Below are 18,136 nucleotides of genomic sequence, written 5' to 3' on the forward strand. Positions count from 1 at the left end.
TCAGATTGTAAATGTTGTGCCTTGGCTCTCCAAAACACCGGCGTGCTGTACTAGTGACGAATTGGCCACGTTCTGTTTACGTGACAACCCTTACTAGTTGGCTGTGTCGGGTGGTGGCGGGTTTAACGACGCATTTATATATTTACGTGACATAGCTATAACTCAAGATCTAGATGATCTTGACCAAGATCAACGATGCAACCACAGGAGAGACCATCACTTAAATTGCTCCAGATCTCACAAGCGTTTCACAGCAAAGCCCCAAACTCCAAGGTCTCATTTTACAGTCTTCCACAATCTCGCCTCAGCTCTCCCACTTAGTGACTGAACTTTGGGTGCCACTGAAATGTGCGTGTCTTTGTCCTGCCCTCTTGCCCGTTGCAACCCCACGTCGCATTGATCGCAAGGCCCCCCTTCCGTTTGCATCTAAAACATACTTTCTTGCTGAGTGATTTTCCAGACTTCCACGATACATACGCCAACTGTCCTTCACGCGACCCCCACCCTGTTAAGTGAAAAATCACGACGAATGCCGTCAACTTCGGTCATCGATCTCCCCGTCTCCAGAGTAGCAACAACACCACAGGCCACGCCAAGGGCCCTCTTCAGGGCCAAGCAGCGACGTGCCAGATCGGACTCAGGACGAGGAATCCTCCGACTAAACATTGAGGGACCCTCCCGGGCGAAGTGGTCATCTGACTTGACCACCTGAATGTGAAATTGTGGTTGTCGCTCTGCGTCTGCATCAGGTTAAATCAATTACACGATTTAATGACAGGTGGAGTAATGAATTAATTTACCGCGGTTGTTTTTTTTTACAACGACAATTCCTCATGTAAATGAGCAGATTTATATTTAAGATCTTTGCCCCCGTGGATTTAATTAAGGCGTGCGACGAGATCCCCAGATGTCTCACTCGTTTGTAAGAATTCCACGAAGGCGTCGTCTGTTGGAGTGACGTTTCAAGTTACACACGTTTGGTGACAACGAAAAAAGAAAACGTCGTATAATAAGCGAAGCACAAAACATTAACGGATGCATCTGATGACAAGTGATAGCTCTCTCTACTTCATCGACCCCCACCTCCAGCCGCGTGTTTATACATTTATTTACTATCGACCTGCTCGTTCAATATCTTTAAATCAAAAGCCTTGCAGGGGTTTTTTTGTTTATTTCTTTAAATAAATAATTTAACATCACCACGCTATATCGCAACGGTGTGCCCATTCGTAGCTTGTTCAAAGAGCAGGAGGGGGGGGGGCTGTTGGATCCAATAAATATATGAACAGGAGGCAGGTGCATTCAGTACCCACAAAGATTGTTTTCGCGGACAGCTGCCTTACCGGAGGCTATGGGGCCACGCGGCGGGAACGTCCTCCACGTTACGTGCGCGCCAGCGCGCTCCAGTGTCGTGAGAGCTCCAGCGCTACATGCAGAGCGGTTGGGACCCAAGTTGTGGTCCGCAGGCCAATGTTGGTGTCCGCAGGGTGGCCCTGTGTGGCTTGTCAGATGCTGCAGTTTCGAATTGTTTACGTTTGGGAAAAAACGTAGCATCTGTGTGCGGTGGTCCTGCAAAAACACTATCCCACCCAGCACCACCACTATCCCACCCAGCACCACCACTAGCCCACACAGCACTACCACTATCCCACCCAGCACCACCACTATCCCACCCAGCACCACCACTATCCCACGCAGCACTACCACTATCCCACCCAGCACTACCAGTATCCCACCCAGCACCACCACTATCCCACCCAGCACCACCACTATCCCACCCAGCACTACCACTATCCCATGCAGCACTACCACTATCCCACCCATCACTACCACTATCCCACCCAGCACCACCACTATCCCACCCAGCACCACCACTATCCCATGCAGCACTACCACTATCCCACCCATCACTACCACTATCCCACCCAGCACCACCACTATCCCACCCAGCACTACCACTATCCCACCCAGCACCACCACTATCCCACCCAGCACCACCACTATCCCACCCAGCACTACCCCTATCCCACCCAGCACTTCCACTATCCCACCCAGCACCACCACTATCCCACCCAGCACTACCACTATCCCACCCAGCACCACCACTATCCCACCCAGCACTACCACTATCCCACCCAGCACTACCACTATCCCACCCAGCACCACCACTATCCCACCCAGCACTACCACTATCCCACCCAGCACTACCACTATCCCACCCAGCACTACCACTATCCTAACCATCACCACCACTATCCCACCCAGCACCACCACTATCCCACCCAGCACTACAACTATCCCACCCAGCACCACCACTATCCCACCCAGCACTACCACTATCTCACCCAGCACCACCACTATCCCACCCAGCACTACCACTATCCCACCCAGCACCACCATTATCCCACCCAGCACTACCACTATCCCACCCAGCACCACCACTATCCCACCCAGCACCACCACTATCCCACCCAGCACCACCACTATCCCACCCAGCACTACCACTATCCCACCCAGCACCACCACTATCCCACCCAGCACTACCACTATCCCACCCAGCACCACCACTATCCCACCCAGCACCACCACTATCCCACCCAGCACCACCACTATCCCACCCAGCAGCACCACTATCCCACCCATCACTACCACTATCCTAACCAGCACTACCACTATCCCACCCAGCACTACCACTATCCCACCCAGCACCACCACTATCCCACCCAGCACCACCACTATCCCACTCAGCACCACCACTATCCCACCCAGCACCACCACTATCCCACCCAGCACCACCACGATCCCACCCAGCACCACCACTATCCCACCCAGCACCACCACTATCCCACCCAGCACCACCACTATCCCACCCAGCACCACCACTATCCCACCCAGCACCACCACTATCCCACCCAGCACCACCACTATCCCACCCAGCACCACCACTATCCCACCCAGCACCACCACGATCCCACCCAGCACTACCACGTGCTCACCCGGCATCACCACAAGATCACACACCGCTTCCCAACCAAATGCAATCATGGAGTAATGGCGAGTAGCAGTAACGCTCGTATTTGGAAATATCCTCTTCCTTTAAGTAAATTGCATTCGGCGTGGCGTTATTGCCGAATTAATGTTCCGTTGCTGCGCGCAAGTGCATTTGCACGTTTGCCAGCAGGCCTGCACAACTGGTAAAAACAATCGCCTCGTCCTCCCAGTGTTCCTCGCTAATCCGGTGCGGCGAGGAGACGCCGCAAAGCTGCGAACATTTCCCTTCCCCTTTGTCTCTTCCCTCTGTGGAGTTGGTGCAGTTAAAGCCTCCAAATGCTCTCAAATCCTCGGCCGCGTTGCGCCGCCCAAGGTGCAGCGCACTATACAGTGCATGCTTTGAAAGCCGCTGTGGTTTGGTTTGGTATGATTATGTTGGGGCTCTGTGTGTGATGGTGGTGACCTTGGCACCAGGTGAGTGATACGCCGCTAGAGGAAGATGATTGTTGTAGATGCAACCCCTGAAGATAAGTATCTCTTATGTTGTAGACACCTATATTTTAATGGATTGCCCAAACATAAACGAATTAATTTTTTTTAAATGTACTTCAGCAGGTACGGCCCACTGAACTATAGAGCTCTTTTTCAGAAGCCACCTGGCCAGTAATGACAGCTCAACAATGTGACATCATTATGTGGAAATGTAAAGCAGTCAAATACTCTAAATGCACGTTTCTAAATGTGGAGGGAAAAACCGGAGGACCCGGAGGAAAATCCACGTGGCCACAGGGAGAGAGACACCGCAAACTCCAAATATACGGGTGTCAGGGTCAGGATTGAACCCACGAACCTGTATACCAGGCAGGGGCGGTTTCTTCATTAGGGCGATTGGGCGACGCACCACCAATGTCATTCAACCACAGAGTCACGCTAGCCGTCACTGTGCCTCTGGATATAGTCCAATCAGCGTCATGCTACGTTCTGTGGAGTACCGCCTCTTTTTAGGCGATTTCCCTCCAGCTGAGAATCGCCCCGAGTGGTCCCATAGACTTACATTCAAAGATGTTTTTTTTCGAACGGGGGCGCTGCAATGCATTCTCTATGGCTTCCGGGAGGGCTCGCCCTAACGTGCTTACGTCATCATACGTAAGCACGTTTCATCCAACAATATAATTTGTCGCCACCTAGTGGAATCTTTAATAAAATAAACTTGAGTGGTTTTTTTTTTATAGTGAGTATAGAAACAAACAAGATGTTTTGTAAGAGTCACTTTATTTTTCATTAATATTAAAGAAGTGAAGTTGCCTTTACATGCTTAAGCTGTTAATTTATCCATTGGATGGGTGGACCTTATCCTTATCAATCATCCAGACATTTGCCCCCCCTGAGAGATTTTGCAGGAGCCGCCACTGATACCAGGCGCGGTAGTTAATATCGCAACACCGTTAGGCCCTCGCCATAACAATATAGGACCACAGAGCTTGGTTGGGCAATGGTGCGCTCCGATTATGACTGCATTCCGGCCTGGCTGTGTGGTTCCCTGCAATAGGGCGCCACGGTAAGAGCTCTCTAGCGTTCTGCGATGCAGTTTTGCATGAACTGACTCTGTTAACGTGTAAAACATTACCACTGCGTCCCGGGCCAGCCAACGCGAGGCTGAATATTCGTCATTCAGGAAAACTAATTTTCAGATGATCTTCAGGCGTGCTATAATGACAACTGTAGATTGCCACTGCAATGCGGTGGACCGTCTTTGTTCGATGGTTGGCCAAAAGCCACTGCTGCGAGGACTTTGCGCGTTGGTTTACGCTCCTTGACGAGACAGGTCTTTGGCTCCAAGTCTCTCCACCCAGTCGAATCTGGAGCTTTTATCTTCGTTTCACTGAACCCCCCCCCCCCCTGCGTCCTGCCCCCCCCCCCCCCCGCGCCCCCTCTTAACTTGAATGCGTCAAGTTGAAGTTTCCTTTTTTGATCTTTTGGCCACTTTTTTTTATTACACGCTTTTATTTAACTCACTTTGTTGTTGTCGTATCCTCAAATCTTGTAACTCAATTTTAACCCACTTCCCAATGTAGTATCGACTGCAAACTTGGTATACTTATGACATACTGATGACAATACTATATTATATAATTAAATATGAAATATATATTTTAAAACCATATTTTTTATATGTTATGTTTTGGCTTGGGTCTAATTGTCCACACTCAACTACGTTGACTGTAAATCACCATGGCCCCTTACGTTATGGCAAGCTTCGGGGTCACTTCCTCGAGTCGTGGAGTTCTGCCATTACCAGTACGGTGCATTTCATTAAAGCGTGTTTTTTTTTACTATTTTTAAATATTACTTGTTCCTTATCGGGTTCGGCTTTTCCAGAGTCACGATCGTAATTTCAACCGCTCACTATCCCTGCGTATGCCCGATGAATGTGATGTAGTCCACCGTTGCTCATTTGAGCAGGTGAGACTGTGATTACACTGGTCAACACACTTTTTCTGGCATAAGGTATTCCAACGGTTTCAAGGTAATGTTGGGGTGCTGATTCCAAATCTGGAATCAGTTTTTGTCTATCACATCAGGTTTTGAGATATCAAATATTGCATTTTCAATAAAAACTGCAGAAGAAAAATATTAAATAAATGTGGATATCTACATAAAATGATATTATAAACACACTATCCTAAAAATACAGCACCATATTTTAACACTAAAGCAGTCACTGACTCGCAACAACTCGCAATCATAAGTGACAGAGTTAATTTCGGGTAAAATCAATGAAAATGGCGTATGCCGATAGCATAAAAATGAGATGTGATAGAGCAAATCTGAGATCAGATTTGGAATCAGCACCCTGAAATTAGTCTAAAACAGCTGCAAAAGTCCAGGCCAGAAAAAAATGTGTTTTTTTGTTGTTGACCAGTGTTATTAACCCTGATGTGCACATTGGTAGAGAGTGCCTGAGACATGGTGTAAGGAAATGAATGACGGTTCGAGGGCATATCCCTGAATAGTTGCGTGTGAATGCACGGGAGCATTGCATGTGTACGTAAACATTTAATGCGCAGATAAGTTAATGGGTAGAAACGGCACGTTTTTTAAAACGCAAATTGAAATGTAAACTTAACAAGAATGCAAATTGGCGACGGCTCGAGTGGCTGGATTAATCGGATAGTAAGTTGAAGTGTACATTCACATGCATTATTAAGTGAGGTTGTTCTTAAGTGTTGTAATTATAACCCTCGTGTGAAAAATAGACGGAAATCCAGCCAACAAATAAAATGTACAGTGAGCGGGGGGGAATTCAATAATATCCTTGAAAATAGAAAAGGCCAATATATAAATAACTGTGTTATTGTCTCTATCTTTGCGTGTCTTGAATGATGCTTTTGAAAATTGAAATTGCTTTTGTTGTCACTACAAAATTGCATCGATTTGACCCGCTCTTATGAAATTTAGTTTTTTTCCTGGCCGGTTGCAAAGGCTGCAGCTTGCAAAATGTTTTTTTTCTTTCCCTTTTATCAACTTATTAACTTTAAAAATCCATATCCAGGCACCAACGAGCGAGCGGTCACTGCCCGCGAGTTGAAGGCGCATCGGTTCGAACCCAACTTCCCATTCGAAGGCCAGATACGTCACCAACGCACCAGCCGCAATTTGTTGCGGAATTACAGGATCGTAAGTGGGAACTTTATTCACAACTGGAGGAATCCGATGGGCTATGAAGCTCTTTTTTTCACAGATGTCCAGTTGGGGTACGGGGTCAGAACATGACAACAATGCAAAAGTAAAGGAAAGGTGAGGAAGTCGCTAAAGAAATATAGTAAAAACAAATAAACCACATAAATACAAATTGCTAAAATTAATATCAATTAGATTCGAAGCTTTCGTGACTGCAGGAATTACTCTTTGGGCTTTTCGGTAAAGTCACGTAGAAAATCAAATCAAATAATAATATAATACGACGTTTCGGTTGCAACACAAGCAGCCATCATCAGGTAAGAATGAATGATAAAACACAGACACGGAAACAACATATGCAGACACACATGTAGAGAGAGACGCATGTGTGTCTGCCTATGTTGTTTCCATGTCTGTGTTTTATCTTGGTGTGTGTCTCGCTCGGTGTCTTTGTGTGTGTCTCTCTCTCTGCATGTGTGTCTGACTATGTTGTTTCCGTGTCTGTGTTTTATCATTCATTCTTACCTGATGATGGTTGCTTGTGTTGCAACCGAAACGTCGTTATTATATTATTATTTTATTTTATTTTCTACGTGACTTTACCGACAGAACCAAAGAGTAATTCCTGCCGATGTTTCAACAATAAATACGTAACGCCTCTCTCGCCCCTGACTGAACCACGTCGTTGCGTGGAGCGAGTTCGATGGTCCTTGGCCCAGTCACCAATCAATGCACACACACACACACAAAACATCATGTAATTGTTTTACAAAGAGTTTGGCACAAAGACGTACAAAAACAACAACCGCCATTCGCCACTAAGTGGTGGTGACGTCTCCACGGCGCTTGTGCCAGGCTATGCGCACTTTAAGGCCACGTGACGTGTCGAACGCCCGCTGGTAGGAGGTCACGGGACAGACCCAGGTTCCATGGGTCGACTGACTGAGATGACTGCCCCTACTGTGACAGCCTGCTGTGTTTTAGCCGCCCGGCGCTCTGCTCGTTATTGTGAGCGTTGCTCCTCTGCAAAGACATGAATACATGCAGACAAAGCCAGACATACATGCCTTCGCATGCGCACGCTATTGATGAGTTCTCTGGAGCCTTTTCAATGTCTGTGCAGCGCACGGCAGAAAACTCAAATCCAGTCAAACACGAGCCGAGGCGAACGAGTGCGGTGCGTTGCTCGGCATGTTTTCCGCACGGGGTTTGTGTGAAATTCAAAAACGTTGCACGGAATTTACATGGAGGAGGGTGGGGGTGGGGGTGGACTCATACCAGCCGTTACAGAGACGCTGCCGAGATCCTGCCATAGAATGGGCCCCATCGAGACCCTCCGTGGCCGCTGTGTTCACCGCTGCGCCACCCGAGTTTGATTCGCGGCTAATATCTGAACCAGCTCTCCTCCTCCCCCCGATCATTCTTCAACCCGCACGAACCGGCGTGGAGTGTGGTCTGGTCACAAACAACCCCTGTGACAGCAGACACGCCATGGGGAGAGGACTTCGTCCTTCAGTGGACTGACAAAGAGCTGTAATTTGTTATAAATGATTTAATGACACTGTAGATTGTCCTCTACAGGCTGGGGCACACCAGTGCAGACGAGCGTTGTCCCATTACTCAATTGAGCAGGGAGACATTTTAACTTGGATCCGCGATTAAGCCAGCTTTGCATGTGAAGTGAACGTGAGATTTTATTTGTGAAGATAATTTTTATTTCCAACTTTTTTTTTTTATTTTACCAGGTAAGGCCCCACTGAGCTATCTAGCTCTTTTTTTTACGGAAATGACCTGACCACAACTGATGCTAGCTCAACGAAGTGGCTTATCACGTGGGAAATGTATAGCAGCCAAATGCTGGAAACGCACGTTTCTAAATATGGAGGGAGAAACCGGAGAACCCGGAGAAAAATCCACGCTACCACAGAGAGAACATGCAAACTCCGAATATACAGGCGTTACGCCTACGAGGATCGGAGAGATGTAAGGTGTGTAAGTGATTCTGTTGTTGTCTTCCGTTGCCATTCTCCAGCACAATGAGAATAACATTGGTTGTGAAAATCTACACAGTATAAAAAAACGCAGGCAGCCTCCCCTTACGCAGAGTGCAGGAGCACTTCATATCATGGCCTCCGTGCGATCAGATTGTGACGGTGCTCACACGAGTGGAACGTGGTGTTTCAGCACATGGCAATATTTCGGGAATTACTGAACGCGTAGTGTGGTGCCGTGTGATGTAGCGAGTAGCGTAGTAGTGCGGTGTAGTGTGTGGGGTGGTGCGGTGTTGTGAAGTGAGTAGTGCAGTGTGTAGTGTGTGGGGTGGTGCAGTGGTGTGTAGTGAGTAGTGCGGTGTAGTGAGTGGGGTGGTGCAGTGTGTAGTGTGTGGGGTGGTGCAGTGTGTAGTGAGTGGGGTGGTGCGGTGTTGTGGAGTGAGTGGTGCGGTGTAGTGAGTGGGGTGGTGCAGTGTGTAGTGAGTGGGGTGGTGCGGTGGTGTGGAGTGAGTGGTGCGGTGTAGTGGAGTGTGTGGGGTGGTGCAGTGTTGTGTAGTGAGTAGTGAGTGGTGCGGTGTAGTGAGTAGGGTGGTGTGGTGTTGTGGAGTGAGTAGTGCGTGAGCAGCGCCATACGCTGGCCCAGTTTCCCCGCGCCCCCCGCCGTGCCGAGCCGAACGTGCCCAGGCTTGAGGCAGTGCCTCTGTGCGTCCCAGCGCTGTACAGCAAAGTGGGACGGTGCCTATTAATAGAGAATTCTGCATGTATAAACACAGTGTGCAAGCAGATACATGCGAGCGGGTTGGTGCTATATATATAAGCATATACAAAGACAAAGATCCTCTATATAGCCTTTAACAGACTATAGGGGCAAGTGCTGTTGGTGAGCACCTATGGAGGCCAGAATGGTACATGAAGGGGAAGGGTGGCGAGCAGTACGCCCGGCCGCCTTTGTCTCCCCAGTAGCGATGTTTACACACCGCACCAGGTACTGATTTGAGGCTGAGTCGACCTAGGGGAGGCCCTGGACCGGTTCAGATAATCATCACCGGTGTTGGTAGCCGTGAGCGGGAATCGAACTCGGGTCGCCGGGTCCGTAGCGCAGCGTAGCGCTACAGCACAGCGACACAGCACAGCGACACAGCACAGCGACACACACGAACAGTGACAAAGACAAACAGTGACACGCACGCTTATTGTTCATAACACAGGCAGCGGGGGGGCAGTGGCCACGCACTTCACCACTGAGCCTGGTGCCCCCTCAGCCCCTGCTGGCACATCCTCGCCATCGGTGACGTTTCCTCCACCCGAGCCCGTGGCCCTCTCCTGGTGCTGTGCACCCTAACCACGAGCTCACGGTGCGGTGGCGTGGCCCTGATCGGTTACTGGGGAGGCAAAGGTGGTCTGGCATCATACGATTCCCCCCCCCCCACCCTATACGCGCATGCCATGGCGGCCTTAGGATGGTACATGCCACAATTTTTTTTATTGATGCTTCCATGACCGGAGAAAACCATCAGCCATACCTGTCAACCCCTTATCAGTGCCCTACCTTATTTACAGACCAATTCAGGCCTTATTGGTCACCCCGTGTCCTTATAAATCTCACCGTTCATCCTACAAAGTACCATCACAATGGAGAAACACAAACAAATAGACCAAAAAAATTGGACCTGAAGACCCAATTTCCCCGTACAATAATTTGGGTAAATGTGATGGGTTGACAGGTATGCTCACCGAGTCTCAAGACTCTTTTTCAGGATGGTCCTGTCAAGATTTTCTCAGTCAGGGGTGATGCTGCTGCTGCTGTGTGTCACCCCGATTGTGTTTTCTGCAGTTCAGGATGTTTTGGTCGATACCAGTTCCATTGCACGGTGGGGTTTTTTTGTTTTGCCCTGATAACAGCTCCGTGCCTCAAGTCTAGGGCTGAATTGGAAATCTGTGTGTCTTTTTGTACGTACGGTGCAAAGATTAAGTTTGGATGGCAACGTGGGTTATAATGCAGAATACCGTGGGTTCAGAACCTGCTCGGGCATCAACGCAGCCCACGGTACATCCGTGGTTCCTAATCCCCCCGCTCCCCCCCCCCCCCGCTTTTGTTTACCCCTTTCCCTGCTCCTCTTTATCTCCATCATTGTTCTAGATTCAAAGAATAACGACAGCAGACATGTTCAGAGACAATGACGTTCACGCAATACGGTCATGCCGCAAACCCGATGATGCAGTACGCACACCACGTGACTTCCCCAACAATTACGCGAGAAATCTTTCCTCTCGTCCTTCCCCCTGCCTCCCCGTGGAAGCTGTCACGGTCCCCGCTTGGGAGGGGGCAGTGAGCCCAAATCCCCCTTACCCCAACCACTTCATCGATTAGCTGAGCCTTCTTTTCCCGGAGTTTGTTGAAGGATCTTAAAATCCTTCTCTCACCTTTCTGAAGAGATGCCGCGACTAATTATTTTATTATGTTTTATTTTATTATTTTATTATTTCCATTCTATGTGACTTTACCGAAAGAACCAACAAGATGAATCCCTGCAGTCACGAAAGCTTTAAATCGAAACCCAACCACTTCGTTAAGCCTCTGGCGCACCGATCTCGGGAGGATTTTGCTCTACGAGTTCCTGTTCTCCCCCACCACACACCCTCTGCTGTGGACCAGGGCTTGGTACCGGGATTGCGATGAGTCGCAATGAAAACTATTTAAACAATTACAAAAATTGAGAACAGTCACCCACCCACCCCTCCCCGCCATAGGAATGTGGAATTCCCACAAACGGCTCATAACCAATAATTGAGATGAGCACCGACCCACGTAAGTTTTCACAGACGAGCCCTTGGTATTGATTTTGCAGTGTTCTGTTTTTTATCTAAATTGAAAACAGATTTTTTTTAAACTGCTTTTTTGTTTTTAGTTTGTTGTCCTTCCCCCCCCACACCGCCGATTATAACGGTTGGTTCCGTACGGTGCAAACGAATTTCAACTACATACATACATTTATGTGGTGTAGCTGTAGCTACATCTTGCTCTCACAGAGCCAGCCCCTCACCCGTCCATCTCCTGCTCGGCATCATTTATTAACACTCTGTATGCAAATGCACCACGGGAAAGATAACGCTTCATTAATTTTTTACTGCGGTAAACCACAATAAGTGGCAGAAAGGAGGCTTGAGTAGTATGCGAAACCTCTACCGTTTTAAACAACAACAACAAAAAACCCCAGGCAGATCAAGTGCTTGGTATCCACATATTGATCCGAACATGCATGTCGAAAACTTTGTTTGCGTTCGTAACTTTTGGATATATGCACGGCTGGGTTGACTGTACATCGCCGCATCCGTGAATACGACCTCACGACTAGCCACTGCCACCCCTGGAATATAGCCTGGCCACCACGAACACCTGTCACGGATTTTGAGGTCATCTTCATCACCCCCCCCCCCACCTACGCCACTGCCACCGAGATAGGGGAACTGCACACAATGGGTTACAAATCCCCTGCTGCTAAATGGCCTAAAGCCAGCACTCCCACAAACTAAATTGCATCACGCGCTTTCACATGCGAATCTGCGGCCGTCTGGAACGCTCCTGCTTCCGATATTAGGAAGCCACTGGAGTTATACACTTTTAAATCCAAGTGGGCCTTATTTGATGAAAAAAAAATTGTTGAGTTCAAAAAAATGGACTGGCTGAGATTGGGAATGGCGACTGCGAGTCGATGAATGGCCAGGCCAGCACCCGGACCGGTTCACATAACTCCGCTGCACTTCGCTCTACAAACGATTTACATTCTGGCAAAGTATAAATGCGTTTGTCATGTGTACTTTTTACATGTAGACATTGATACGTATGTGGCACACATTCCCAAACGTTAATGACCCACATCTAAAATTGTGAATAAATGGCTGCCGTCTATGCAAATCATTTCACCCTTTTAATGAGATGTGATAATTATTATTATTATTTAGTCATTGTTTCCCAATTGAGTAATCTTTCAAATTTGGTCCACAACGCCAGCATACAATGGCCTACTCGTCGAACGACGTCGCAGCATCTTTAACAGATGCTGCGAGGCGGCGGGTGCGGATATATTTTTTCACGGTTAATACACCTGCGGAATTAACCAGGGCGGCCTTCCCGATTCGAAACCGCGTACATCAGCAACAATGCCGTGGCCGTGGTCACGGGACGATGGATCTCACCGAGTGCTGTTGAATCGCGATTGTCTTAACGGTGACGAGCAGCGTCCAGGGTGAGCACCCGGCACGTTGCTCTTGTCTGATGCCTCCCTAAGGGCACCCCGGGTTTTACGCGTGGCACTGTGGTGGCACTCATGCCTCGCAGCAAGAGCAGTTGGGTTCGATTCCCAACTCCGGTGCCTTTCTTTGCAGAGATTGTACATACCCCCCCCCCCTCTCTTCTGCGTGGGTTTTTCTCAGTGTTCTCTGGTTTCTTCCCATAGCTGAAAATTTTAAAAACACCACGCAAATGGTATTGGCCGTGAAAATTACCCAATTGGGATTACACGTTGCCAAATTGCCCCCTTCCAACGAAAACGTGGCAGGACTCTCCTTTCATTAAAGAGTCTCGAGGCTTCGTGAGGTTTCCGCGGGTAAACGTGCGTCGTCATGATAATAATAACAACGACGACGATGATGAGGTGATGAGACGGCCGTGGTGATTTGCTGAGCTGGGGATGTTTTTGTTTTGTTGTGCCTGTCTTGAGCCGTGCTTTCGTGGTGTCTCTGTGGTCACAGAACACGGAGGTGTCGGTCTTCGAGGTGAACATCCGCTTTGTCGGGGGACTCATCTCCGCCTACTACCTGTCTGGCCTGGAGGTATGCTACACACGGTCATCTCCCCTCCCCGGACGACTGTCCTTAAACTTGACCGTCGTCGTCAGCGGCAGCAGCGGCACCAGCAGGAACAGCGTCGGGACAATCAATCGGCAACAGCATGATCGTCGTCATCGTCTGCAGCAGCAGCAGAGACGACATCAGGATAATCATTCATTGGCAACAGCATGATCATCAGCGTCATCATTAGCAGAAGCAACCGCATTGCCATCATTATTTTTAGGAGCAGCAAAAACAACATTTCTAACATCCATCATTCACAATCACCAGCAGCGTGAGCAGCAGCATCGCTGACGTCATCCTTACCCTCATCTCATTGTCGTGATCATCAACAGAATTGTCATCATCATCATCATTTTCAGCAGCGTCAGCAGACTTCAAACCATCATTCTCAGCGTCCTCGCAATTGGCGTGTTTTATGATCACCAACACCACCACCACCACCACCGCGAACACCAACCGCATTACGAGTCGTATGGCATCTTCAAATCACTGTTACCGCCGGTGTTGTACAGGGCACCAAATCGAGCCTCGATGTTCGGCATATGCACGCAATGTAACATTCTATACACGCACAGGCACGACAACAGCGGCCTTGCCATTCACCTCTAAGTCGAGCTGATGTCACCACGGTTCCTGCTGCGCCAGGCAAAATGCACAACTGAACCCTTGTGGCATGATGAAGACTCTCAAAGTGGAAGGTCATGTGACAGACCCACGTGTTTATATAGGTCGACAGTCTAAGGCAGGGTGGCACACAAAAGCGATATGGTCAGAACCGGCCCTAGACCTTTGGGGGCCCTAAGCAAAATTTGGTTGGAGGCCCCTTTGATGTATGATTTTTTTCACCCACTCGCTAGCACTGACTCTAGGGGGCCCTCTGCTGGCCACGGGGCCCTTTGCAATTGCAAGGGTCGCTTAGTGGCTGGGCCGGCTCTGGATATGGTGAATGCCCCATTTGTCCTGAAGGGATATTAGGGGCAAGGGATGTTAGGGGCAAGTGCTGTAGTGACCGCTGGTTAAGGCTCGCACGACACAGCAGAGAGGATGTGGTGTGTCCCCCCTCCCAATGCCTTGTCTCTCCAACCCTGGCGTTTACCCACTGCAGCAGGTACTCATTTCCAGGCTGAGTTGTTGACATGAAAGAGGCCTTAGATTCCGACAGATGCCGCGTGGCACTGATTGTATCCACGGTCGTGAATTAAACCCAGGTTCGTAGCGCTATTTTATGAACTGCGTCACCATCACGTCATACAAGCATACCGCATGCCGAGCAAGTCAAAGTGCCCCTTTGCTTTATTGAGCATCACATGGTGCCTGTCTACAACACTAACCCAATGTTGGAAATTCCACATTGGTATGGTGGGGACCAGTATAATACATAGACATCTGATGCACTTAACAACGAGTTAAATGTAAGGATATGGGGTTTTTTTGCGAAAAAAAAACTTTTTAATTGGGGCATCTGTGAAAACTTAAAAAAATAGTTAAGTAGATTTGCCTTTTTTGGAATGCAGCAGCTGAATTTATAATCAGCGTCGAGTTTTAATTCAACGCCGCGATATGAGCAGCTTTGAAAAAACTAAAAGTTTAGTAATCTTCTTACCCGCAGCCCTTACCCATCCATCTTACTCGATCGCACGTGACCTTTCCGGATGTGTTTATGCGCGAATCTCGCACCGACATCTACGCCATCAAACACAATATCACAACGAGCATGGCCGGCACGTCAGGAAGCGGACGCGGCTCTTTGTATGCGGAGGCAGCCTGCGGCCAGGCCACCGCTGACGTAACTCACTTCACCGCCCTCGGCCCGCCGATGAGCAAACAGCCGGTACAAAGCTGACGTTTCGGGTGACGGTCCTTCTCGAGAGCAAGCGTGCCGGTGGCTACTCTGCGCCGTGGCTGGCTGCTTGTAATCCCAGCGGCCAAACTCCGCGCAGGAAGGGCTCCCTGCGAGGAGGGGGGGTGGGAATCCCTCTTGCAGTGAGGCACTAGCGGGGTGCCACTGCACCGCTGTGCCACCCGACGGGGATATTTGTAGACGAACGGCTCGTGCTGGTCGCAAGCCAACCGTCTCTTCTGCAAGGGAAAATAGCAATGCACACAAATCGATAACGATCGCGAAAACAAAGGCAGCAGTTTTGTCTCGGAGCGTTAAAGTAATTACTTTAAGTAATTTAAAAGTTAAAAGACAGAAATGAGCATCGGGCCAACGTGTGCTTTCCAGTAATTGCAAACAAAGGTACGAATTTGGTTGCAAACTACTCGAGACTCAGCAAATGCTCCCTATTTCGACCCCAATTCAATCATTAGCAAATAAATTACGTTTCAATTATCATCGAGGACAAGGGGGGTCACGGTGGCCAGCGCTGCATCGTCGGATCCCACCACACCTCGCCGCCACCGCCTCTGGCTGCGTCTCAAATCCATGGCAATATCAACAAGTCGTACCGTGTTGGGAAATAAAGTTTCCTGCCTGGATTCCTGCCTGGATTCCTGGCTGGATTCTTGGGTGGCATGTGGCCAAGTGCGCGTGCACGAAGGTGACATCGCTGCGCACACCCTCCACCCCTGCACGCATGCGCGGGCAGTGCCAAGTTTTACTGGCTGGCTGCCTGTCTGGAGGGAGGGTTGTCCTTTCCGCGCACCTCCGATTAGCACAGTTGGCTACGTACGGTGCAAAAGAAGCTCAACATACATACGCAGGGAGGCCGTGTTTGTGTAAATGCCAAGATGTTGTGTTTGTTGCTTAAAGAAAAGACAGTCATTAGCAGAGGAACAGAGGAAGAAGATGTTGAGGCTGCACTCTTAAGCAGGGGCCAGGGAATTGACAGCACGGACGGTCAGCGAGAGGGGAATTCCCCAGATCACAGTGGTGGCAGAGGAGGAGGAGGAGTGACCTCACTCGCAGCAAAGGTTAACGATGGGGCCTTGCCAGAAGCCGTTGGTTGCGGGCGCGCGCTTGAAGGGGGAGCAAGAAGGAAGCAAGGGCGGGTTGAGGAATGAAGGAGCGAGGCAGTGGGGGAGGTCTTGAAGATCGTGAGGTGGACAATGTCGTGGTGTTGGTCGACAGTCTCATTCGTTGGTGTTGTCAGTCTATGTTTCATAATACAGGTGTTTAGGGTTAGATCGCGTAAGTATATAAATGTGCCGTTAAACCCGCCACCACACGACGCAGCCAATTAGTAAGGTTTGTTACGTAAACAGAGCATGCCAATTTGTTAATAGTACAGCACACCGGTGTGTTGGAGAGCAAAGCCACAACATTTACAACCTGAAACCTGTATCATATTGGTCACGAAAGTCTACGTGTTGATCAGTCTGTGTTTGTCTGTTCTTGTCGTCGCCGCTTGCACTGTCAGTCATGGCACATCCCTTCCGGCACGCCGATCCTGACGTCAAGGACGGGGATCGGCCCGGAAAGATGTCACCACAGAATGCACTTCAACTCCTCCGTGTCTTTATTAGGTCTCTGGAGCTTGCATCGCGGTGTGCTCCTTTAGGTGTTACGCACATGGGCCTTTACCTCACGGCAGTCACCCAATGCAAAGAAGGTGTCATTGGTCCGTCCTCGGGGACCGGGCTGAGACCATCAGACTCTCGCAGCACTTGTCAAATAGCGATTTAAATATAATCTCCTTAACTCCGGCATCTCTCCCACTTCAGTAAAAATGTTCTTGCTGTGGTTGTCACACCTGATGACGATTGCTTGTGTTGCAATCGAAACGTCGTGATTAAAAAAAAAAAATCACCTACGCGACTTTACCGAAAGAACCAAAGAGTAAGTAAGCGGGACTTGGATTCGAACCCATGGTGTCAGCAGTGCCGGCTCAATGCCACGACCGTGTCATATCGGTAGCGCCCCCTGGGACGCTTCGAACCCATCTGTGATCTGGTATCCGTGATGTGTATCTTCACCTTGTGTCATTCCGGGTGGCTGCCAGGATTCGAACGCAGGACCCTTAGCCACGTTTGGGGCTCCGTGCCTTTTACACAGAATCAGAATGAGATTCTGAATTTGATACGGCAGCAGGAATCCGATGAGCTATGAAGCTCTTTTTCACAGATGGCGGATAAGAACGTTACAACAACAAACGATACAAAAACACGATAGGAGTGCAAAATTCAAGAAATGTAAATAAATCACCCAGACACATACAAAATAAAACTAAACAATCCCCATCATATCAGACAAAGCCCACTGAGGTATTCACTTATTTTTAAAAAGCGACCTGGCCACAAATGATAGCTCAACATTTGGACATTTATAGCAGCAAAATAATCTAAATGTCTCAACGCATTGCACCCACTGAGCCACCCAGTTGTAGTGCGATCGTTGTCCATAAAGCCAAAATACCGCACACGAACATGAGTGCCAAACAGACTCCGTGCTGCCGAACGAGCCGTCACTCGCTCGAACCTTTTTTTTATCCCCGTCTGGAAACGGAGTTTTAGTTCTTTCAGCTTTGAAGTTGGTTTTGTCGAACCGGGCGAGAAGTGAGAACTCGGGAGACCGGGATGGCGGTCTCGTTCGCACAAAAATGGCGAGAACAAAACCAAATTAAAGTACTGCAGTGAAGCAAATATAAATCTCGATTGAAAAGTAATATCTTTATAAC

The 18,136-nt window shown here is 49.0% G+C and overlaps 1 protein-coding gene across 1 annotated transcript in view; it reads left to right on the forward strand.

Annotated features, from left to right (window-relative positions):
• LOC144734129 (mannosyl-oligosaccharide 1,2-alpha-mannosidase IA-like) overlaps positions 1–18,136 on the forward strand; it is a 434,227-nt gene that overhangs the window by 279,166 nt on the left and 136,925 nt on the right. Inside the window, exon 5 of the mRNA XM_078616197.1 lies at positions 13,416–13,496. Coding sequence (XP_078472323.1) covers positions 13,416–13,496 — 81 coding nt within the window. The remainder of the gene's footprint in view (positions 1–13,415; positions 13,497–18,136) is intronic.

This window comes from Lampetra planeri, chromosome 50, assembly GCF_965212315.1.
Source record: "Lampetra planeri chromosome 50, kcLamPlan1.2.h2, whole genome shotgun sequence".
Taxonomy (NCBI): domain Eukaryota; kingdom Metazoa; phylum Chordata; class Hyperoartia; order Petromyzontiformes; family Petromyzontidae; genus Lampetra; species Lampetra planeri.